General features: G+C 38.8%; 1 protein-coding gene across 2 annotated transcripts; it reads left to right on the forward strand.

Annotated features, from left to right (window-relative positions):
- Nucleotides 1-2,719: 2,719 nt before the first annotated feature.
- LOC114266978 (nuclear transport factor 2B) lies at nucleotides 2,720-8,353 on the forward strand. 2 transcript variants are annotated; one of them, XM_028207970.2, is made up of 2 exons: nucleotides 2,720-3,667; nucleotides 8,049-8,353. In XM_028207970.2, exons 1-2 carry the CDS (start codon nucleotides 3,371-3,373, stop codon nucleotides 8,121-8,123), a joined length of 372 nt encoding a protein of 123 aa, XP_028063771.1. In that variant the 5' UTR covers nucleotides 2,720-3,370; the 3' UTR covers nucleotides 8,124-8,353. The 2 variants fall into 2 exon arrangements, with proteins under 2 accessions (XP_028063771.1, XP_028063772.1); XM_028207971.2 differs by lacking the exon at nucleotides 8,049-8,353 and adding an exon at nucleotides 4,538-4,843 and having other exon boundaries at nucleotides 2,853-3,667.
- Nucleotides 8,354-9,542: the final 1,189 nt, after the last annotated feature.

The following is a 9,542-nucleotide window of genomic DNA, read 5'->3' on the forward strand; positions in this document are numbered from 1 at the left end:
TCGGACCGATGTAGAAATTTGTGGTGGTGCACCAAGGGGGCGACTTAGGGAGTGCGCCATGAGCGACTTATACATGATACTGTGTATAACCCCCCCTCAAACTCAAATAGGTGTGAAGATAGAAACCTATTTGAGGTTGAAACAAAGGGATTGATAAAGCTGACTGGTGTAGAAGACACTGTAGGAGTGTGTAGATAGACTGCCCAAAAGATATACATGGATGTAGATATCGAGCCCTCAAAAGTCGTGCCCTCAAAAGGTGTGTCATCAAAAGGCGTGTCATCAAAAGACGTGCCCGAGTCATGAAAAGGTGTGCCATGAAAAGGCGTGCCAGGTTGTCGGTGTCAAAAGGCGCGCGATGCGCGTGGCTATCTCGGCTATTTAACCAAGACGGAGCTGAGGCCGAGGCAGAGGCTGAGACAAGAAACTGAGAGAAACCTCTGAAAAATTCTGCGTTGTGCTGAGAGAGAGAGTCTGTAACACTGTTGTGCTGAGAGAGAGAGTCTGTAACACTCTGTTGCGAGAGAAAATGGCTTCGTCGTCCCGTGGTCTGCTTACTCTCTTTCCCGACCTCAACGAGTCCACAAGAGAGATAGCAGGTGCGGTGTCCCGTGAACCTCAACCAAACACCACTGGGTTTGCTCCGTTGAACTTTCCGATGCAGTCGGTGGAGCAAAAAATGGCAGTGCAAACGGATGTGGAGGCCAATCAGTATACTCTGAAGGCATGTGTGGAAAGCATGACGGCGGTCACAAACTTGTCGAACCGGCTGCAGAGTAGGACAAATGAGGTGCAGCATTTAAACTCCCAGCTGGCTCTGCTCCAACGCATGTATAAGGATGCGCGAGCAGAGATAAGCGTGCTAAGGGCAGAAAACAAGGAGCTGAAGCGGAAGGCCACCGTGATGTTCCGATTTGGAGGGCCGCCATATGCTGCAGTGGAGGAGCAGGGAGTACTGATCATGCCCAGTGGAGTGGTAAACACGGAGGCAACACCGTCAAGAGCCGTCCAGGACGGAGGCAAGAAGAAAAGGCCGGCGGCAGAGTAGGGAAGAAGTGAGGTCGATGTGTGGCCGCTGCAGAAAAGAAAACAAAGCTTTTGGTGTTTTTTTTTTTTTTTTTTTTTTTTTTGTTTGTTTTTTTTTTTTTTTGGTAAAATTGTGATCGGGGTTGATTCCCTGATATGAATAAAATGAGTTTGGTGTGCAGATCTTCTTGCGTCTTTTTTTTTTTTTTTTTTTTTTTTTTTTTTTTGAAGAATAATAACAATAATAAGAATAATATAGTAATGGAAACTATGGGCGCTGGTATATGGGAATGGTTTTGGTGTTGTTTAATAATAATAAGAATAAAAATAAATAAATAAATAAAATAAAATAGAAAAAGAGAACAGAGAATATATTGTTGTGGGGGAGGATGTTCAGGCGGTGGAACAGAGAATATATTTTAATGGAAAGCATGGGCGCTGCAGATAAAAGATACGAAGGTGGGGAGACATACACTGGCTTTTACTTAAAGAAAAAAAAAAAGAAAATAGTGGAAGTGAATAATAAAATAAAAAGAAAGGAAAAGAGAGGCCAGCAAAAGAGAGTGGGTGCAAAGTGAGAGAGAGAGAGAGAAGAGGCAAAGAGATAGTCTGGGAAGAGAGGCCATTGAGAGTGCCGCAGAGAGAGCAAGTCCAAGCCCACTGTTCTTGCTCGCAGTAGGTGTTGTAGTAGGCCCAGCAGTACTCGCACCGCGGCAGAAGATGGCCGTCCGATCCGTAAAGGGGAGGGTTTCCGCTCTCGTCCTTGGCGGCGAACGGCGTTATTGTCACCCCCCACGGCAGCCCCGAAGACTCCAGTGCGTCTGGGTCCATTGGAAACCTAGCCACTGTTGCCTTCACCGCCATTGATGACACAGACAGAGAAGACATTGGTGTGGACCCAGTCGTCAGCTAAGGATTGGTTAGTGGAGATGTTGGGGAGGAGCTGGTTAGGGACCATGATTGAGACCTGGAGATCGGTGCCTTTCAGGGCCTTCAGGATTTGTGGGTTTGCATCGTAGAGCTTCACTCGCTTGGCTCTGAGTTCTACGGATTTCGACGGAGACCGCAGGTTGTTCCCCAGCTGGCCGTAGCACACACCGACTTTTACAGAGATGTCTGCACCAGAGAAAGAAACTAGGAGGGAAATTTCAAGGTATGTGTAGAAAATTCGAGTGGACTAGGTTGAGGTCCGGCGGGCGGCCAAGGCGAGATTGCCGCCCGCCGGTTAAACGAAAAATAGTAGGTTCTAAACCTGCTCTGATACCATGTTAGAAAATATTGTATTATTGATTGATTTGTTGTTACAAGATTGTTGTGTATTTTGTATATTACAAGGATGTATTATATAGGAGAGGTTTTGGGAGAGTAGGTGAGGAGTGAGTGGTGGAGGTAGGTTTGGTGGAGTGTAGTAGGTGATAGGAGTGAGTGGTGGAGGTAGGTTTGGTGGAGTGTAGTAGGTGATAGGAGTGAGTGGTGGAGGTAGGTTTGGTGGAGTGTGTAGTAGTAATTTACATTTACATTAACACTTCCAATGAAAGGTACAGCGTTATATAATTTACCAGTGATACATCTAATGGTTTATTTTTTAAGGATTGCACAGGGATGAAACTCTGGGATGGGATAGCCACCTCAATGTCCGGCCCATAATTCATTAAATCTCAATCATATATGGTATCATTACATAAAATAATTTGTGGCGTGAGATGGATGTGATGTTTTAGTACACAAGTAACATAACCAAAAGGCTATACCCTTTTCCACAAAGGTACCAAAGAGGTTGAAATTGAGTATGACTATATAAACTGACAATCAGCCAAATCTGAGATGGCCCATGCCATAACTCACTTTAAAGAGCTCTCATTGAAGATGCAAAATTTCTCCTGAAACGATGCAATTGCTCACCGCGACACACACTCAGAGGGCAACAAATGTGCAGATAAGCCTGCCAACATAGGAGTTTCACAAGAAGAATATGGTGTGGTGCTTGAAGACCCCCTGAGGAAGTGAAGGCCCTGCTTATAGATGACATAACTGGTGTTAGACTAGTGAGATGAGATGAGGGACTAGTCTCTTTTGTTCGTGTACGGTATCTACTTTTAAGTCCTTTCTCTTGTTTTCTGAATTTCCAATGAAAAAAAAAAAAAAAAAAAAAAGAAAAAGAAAAAAAAGGGGGTAAACCCTTTTCATTCAGTACCTCAAATTCGGGTCGAAAATAGAATCTAAACGGGCTCTGAAAAGGGCCCACGAGGTTAGATGTGTTGGTAGCGTATGAATCCGACGGGGAGAGAGAGAGAGAGAGAGAGAGAAGGGGGCTGCGAATTTAAGGAGGAAGGAAGGAAGATAAATGGATCCGAACGCAGTAGCGAAAGCATTTGTCGAGCACTACTATTCGACGTTCGATACGAATCGAGGAGGACTCGCAAACTTGTACCAGGATGGCTCAATGTTGACCTTCGAGGGTCAGCAATTCCAGGGTGCTCAGAACATCGCCGCCAAGCTCGCCAGCCTCCCCTTCCACCAGTGCCAGCACGGCATCACCACCGTCGACTGCCAGCCTTCCGGCCCCGCCGGCGGCATGCTCGTCTTCGTCAGCGGCAATCTCCAGCTGGCCGGCGAACAACATGCCCTCAAATTCAGTCAGGTACATCTTTTCTCTTTCATCTCCATGTTTGTCTACGGATTTTAGGGTTTACTTGGTCTATATTCTGATTTATGTGTTTTTTGGTTGATCTGGTGCGTTCTTTTGATTACACTTCATTGGAATTAGATTATTGGTATTATGTGAAAAAGTATTTGATTAGGTTATGAATAGATTTGTCTTTGTGGAATAACGTGAGCCATGGCACTGCATAGAATGAATACTTGTTTTCCCATTATAATTTATAGGTGGTGGTGGAGTAATGTGTATTATCATGTAAGGTGCAAAAGTGGGCATCCCATACTTTTCCTCAATTACATACACCTATATATAGCTTACCAACTGCCACAGATTCCTACTTCTCGACACACCCCAAATGATTCTAGGGGATGGATTCATCGTCTCAGTCATCCAATTATTAAACAAATAAAAAATGGCATAACCAAATGATTGTTTAGCCAATGGTGGATTTCGTGCCATGGAATGAATTGAGGAACTAAGGATATTTCCCGAGGGCTTCCTCTCTACTCTGTTCACCTCCTTAAGCAATTTGCTATATACATATATATAGAAGAGTTCAGTCTAATTGTGGTTTCCAGATATCCAACAAGAAAATTGGGGCAACACTCGATACCTGCTTACCTTTTGTTTTCCCCCTTCTTTCTGTATCTACCTTTTTTATGCTGCTTGCTTTACTTGCCCTGTTCAACTCTCCAACCACTGCATCAACAAGCTAGACATTTCCCAAACAACTACATACATAGAAAACACTGGAGCCCTCAACTCCAAAATGGTACTATAGTTTCATTGGGATATTCAGATATTACAGTGACTCACTGTTTCATTGAGTTTGGAATGTTGCAATTAGTGCAGGTTAATGTGTAAGTAAGGCATTGCTTATTCACCAGCTCAAGGATGATTTTGATTGTGCTGTTGCACAATAAGCAGCAGGTTTTTGTTGTGCTGGAGATAATGTCTGGAAAAGCTTTTACATTTGCATAGATCATACACTTGTGGTGCTGACTTGCCTAGAATTGTTACACTAAATTTTGAGGCTTTTATAGTATTAGTGGGAATGGTACAATGAGGTGGATGTGTAATATGTATGTATGTGTTTGTGATCCATTTAATGATTCTACGAATGGCAATTTAATGAGAATATACTTTGTATTCTTTGAAGTATTCAAGCGAAGGGCCTTTAACCAAAATTGAGCTTTGTGCTTGATTTTGCATGGACTTTGGAAGTTATATACAAAACTTTAGAATGAGGTTGTTACTAAGCTAGTGGCCTGAATCTTGATTATTTTTTAGTGTCCAATATACTATATGAGGCTTTTGTTAGATTATTTTTGTCTACAATTAGCTTTCTTTTTACAAAAAATTTACTCCTTACCTTAGAATATTAAGTTTTCTTGATGTTATGTCTGATTTGTTCCTACTACGTAATGCTCTGTTTTTTGTCTTTCCAGACTTTACTACCCATGTTTCACTCTGTTAGTTCAATTTTCCATAGTATTTGATATCATGCGTTGATTGGTGGGTGTACCGTGTATGGTAGCTGTTAAGGACCCTATCACTAGGTTACAATTAAGGGAGAAAGAAAAAGCAAGAAATATCTGAAATTGGAATCTTTTTTTCATAATTTCTTGAATCATATTGCGTAGGAAGAGGCAAAATATAATCAGCTTGATTTCGGGATTATATTAATGGTGATAATTTACTTGAGTCAATTGGTGAAGTAGAGCAAACTTGTTCTTTTTAAAGAAATTGTTGTTGTTGGCTTATTGTGGTGCTTTTTTTGTGTACTGTTTGGCTGATATTACAGGCTATCCTTATGCCCTTAATCTCTTAAAATGTTTGTACTCAGATATGTTGTTGAACGCTTATTTTAACCACTTTGCCTTTCACTGATTCTGGACACTAATTTTTATGTATCACATATTCGTAAGTTATAACTACCCTTTGAATTAAAATTCAACAACCAAAAACAGAACCTTTGTTGGAATGTCGTGTTTGATTTCTATCCTTGCATGGTTGAACCAACATCATTTTGCGAAGATATATGTAGTAGTCTGGACATGGATATTGATATAAAATAATGGAAGGACAAGGATGTTGATGTCATGGTTGAATGATGTGTAGGGCTGATATTTTAATAGTACCAATCAATGATGAAACAAGTATCAGTTTATATGTTCGCTCCTTTGAATACTAACAGAATTATGCTTTGAATGATGGTTATATTCTGAAATGCTAAATGAAAATATTTAGCACAGTTTATAACAATGATTGACAATTTAGGGTTGTTTGTGGGTTCTCTCACCTTCTGATTGTTGAATGTACTGTGACTTTTAGAGCTTTTAAACCTGGTTTGTGTTACCTCTTAGGCTTGCTTAGGTTCTTTGCTTAGAAGTAAGCCTCTTGGACTCCTGTGTTTGATGTGGCAGGAGATGCCACTCAAGCTAACAAGTGGTGGTTAGCTCGTTTATTCATAGAGAGTGTTATTTCTATCTTGTTTAGTGTTATAGTTGTATGATTCCCTTAAATAGCCCCTCCTCATGAATCCCTATTGAATGTTACATTTTGTTTTTGTTAAATATACTGTGCTGTACACTTTAGCGATGACATAAAGTCATGATGTTGGATTATTGTTTGAGTAATTTGATCAGGTTTTATGATTGCATAAGATTCTTTATGGTAATGTTGATATTATACACTGACATCTGTCAAGAACTTGAATTTTTGTTCATTACTGTGTAGTGGATATTTATGTTTTGATGACACTTTTGACATACATGTGCACAATATGAGCATATTTTTGGGTCACTTTACCCATTATTTATCATCATTCTCTCACAGAGCCAATTAAGACATGCTTGTGCATGCACAAGCACAAATATACAGTAACTGGTGATGAGTTGCTCTAGTAAAATGGAAGTTAAGAAATACTCAACATTCCAAACATTGGATACCCAAAAGTTATCCAAACATTGGATGGTGATACTGCCACATGGTCTCCGTTACATCCAATATTGTTGTCGGGGCAAGTTTAATATGAAGTTTCCAACTTTTGCTCTTGGCAGCCGGATCTGCTCTGGTAATATCAATGGATGAAATGTTTTCATGCTGGAAAATCATGCATCTAGGTAGAATCGAACTTGGTACCACCTCAACGTTGAAGCACCTGCAATTAAAATTTTGCTTTGTACCTAGGAAAGTGGCTTGACTATACATATGAACCTCATTATTTATCTTTGCATGACATACAATGATGATATCCTTTAGCTAGCATCTTAATATGTTTAATTGTTTGGCCATTGGATCTTTCATCAGCTTTGGGTTCATCTAATATGTGTGGCATTGAGTTGCTTTATATTGTACTAAGGACATTGCATTGCATAGATTGCTATTATTGGATCCGAGTGTTTCATTGACAAAAATCTCATCTTTTTGTTGGCTGGATCTCTTGCTTAAATTTCCTTTATATTGTTATTGAGGACACACAAGTATGCATCCTGTTTAACAAAACTTAAAGGGTAAGGTAATGCACGCATTGCCAAGTAATGACCCCTACTACTTAAAACCTGTCACTAAACTGAAATTAGGAACTGGCTTCAGCGACCATATAGTTTCATTTTCCTTATGTTGACTTGATCAAATGAGAGTTAGTACACACAGTCCTTCCATTTGATACCTTCTTGTTTAATCATAATTGGCTTGACCATCTGTCCCAGATTTCTTCATTAGCCTACGAATTTGTGAAATACTTCATAATAATTACTTGTTTCTGATGGCTGAACTTGGTCATGCAAGAATAAATCCAAGTTCTTGAAGGGATATTTTATGCACAATTCACAGTCCTGCAATATTCTGCTCCCGTTCTTTCTTATTAAGGAGATCAAGGTGGTGGAACTGTGAAAGGTTTTGACTTCTTTTACTGCAATATGATATCTTATTTTTAGATTATATCGGATGAGTATAGTAATATGGTCTTTGTTTAAATCTCTTGAAGAATGGAGAGGAAGTAGGCATGCTTTAATATGGCTTCCTTAAGAATTTTGAGCATTTTTTCCTTCTGCCAGGCATTAATGACTTCCTCTATATTAAAAAAATGAAACACTCAAATCTGTTTATTTTTATAATTCATAATTCGGAGTGAACTACACATTTTACACTAGGGAGAGCACTACATAAGGTGGTGGATAGGATTTGAAAGATCTGATGGGATCAAGGGTGCACAAAGGAAATGACCATGGTCTTTGTTGTCGTCCACGATATAGTGGATTCATTGTTGCTCCATTGTTGTAAATAAACCTGTTAGAGCTGTAATTCTTTCAATATCCTCATTATCCTGTTGCTTCTCTTGCCATATTTTGGCTAACAGATGTTTCATTTGATGCCAACGCCACAAGGGAGTTTCTATGTGCAGAATGACATATTCCGCTTGAATTACGCATGAAGGTGATTGGCTATTCTGGAACACAATAGAGGAGTGTTATTTTGTTTGAATGTCCAGGGCTTAAAAACAAGATTCGGAAACTTTTAAATAGCTGTTAGGAATTTGAGGATGTTGAATACCATCTCTTTTGCTTTTCTGTTTGCTGTTTAATTTTCACATTTTCAGTTGTTGAATTATGGGACTTGGTGGTTGTGATTAGAATGATGAAAATGACTGGTCTGTTTTAAATATTCCCTAATGAGTTTGGTTGTTCTTTGGTAAAATGAAAAAGTTAAGATTATATGCTAAGCTAGATGGTTTCTCTCTCTCTCTCTCTCTCTCTCTCTCTCTCTCTCTCTCTCTCTCTCTCTCTGCGTGTGTTTTTGATAGCACTTGCTGTTGCACCATGGACTGGCAATACATTATGCATCTATGTTTGCCGAACTAATGCCTCTTTACAGATTGTTGCCATGCTTTGGAATGTCATACTGATGACAGCCATTGATCTATCAGTAAGGTGAGGAAAATGTCAAAATATATTAGAACAAAAATGCTAGAGGCCCCAAAAATTTTATTAAAAGTTTTACTAAATGTCTCACGGTGTGGGACCCGCACCCATGTGAGACATTTGGTAAAACTTTTAGTAAAATATTTAAGGTCTCTAGCATTACTCATATTAGAAACCTCAATGATTTTTTCCCACTTTTAAACTAAGATTTTTTCACATTACTAAATATATGTAAAAATGCTAGTATGGTATGTATCAAGTGTTTAAAAATAGAAAATGCTACAATGGTCACTAATGTATATCTCTGCAATGCTGACAATTAGAGAACCCATTATACCAATATTATTGACAAGTAAAACGGTAAACATAAAATATATATATATATATATATATATATATATATAGAAATGCTAGTAATAAGAAACAAATTAACATTATTAATTGAGGTTATTAACAATGCTTCAGCTTTGGGTCATTCTTACTCACAAGTTTAGTACTTACCCAAAAAATACCAAGTACATGTTACTCACAAGTTTTACAGCACATCTATGTGAATTCTATGAAGTGATTATTATTAATATTTTTGTGGGTGGGGAATAGAGCGATGGCGTGATCCAGATGTCTAGATTAAAGCTAAAACCAGAATATTGATCTTGAATATGTTCCAGAAAAAGAATATTGATCTCGTTAAGCAACCATAAAGTGCTCATTTTTAAGGTTGTGGAATGTCCTCTAATCTATTTTTATTTACTAGGCACAACACAATGAGATAGAGATTTTGTTAGGACATGTTTGATTTATAGATTGAATTGAGAGAATGGTAAGTTATCTTAATCATTTTGCATGGAAAGAGTGCTCCCGGTATATGTTGTTATAAAATGTTTCCAAATATTAAGCAATTTAAGCTCACACAATAAAAAATTTGCAAGTAG

Source organism: Camellia sinensis, chromosome 1 (assembly GCF_055761805.1).
Source record: "Camellia sinensis isolate YWXY chromosome 1, ASM5576180v1, whole genome shotgun sequence".
Classification (NCBI taxonomy): Eukaryota; Viridiplantae; Streptophyta; class Magnoliopsida; order Ericales; family Theaceae; genus Camellia; species Camellia sinensis.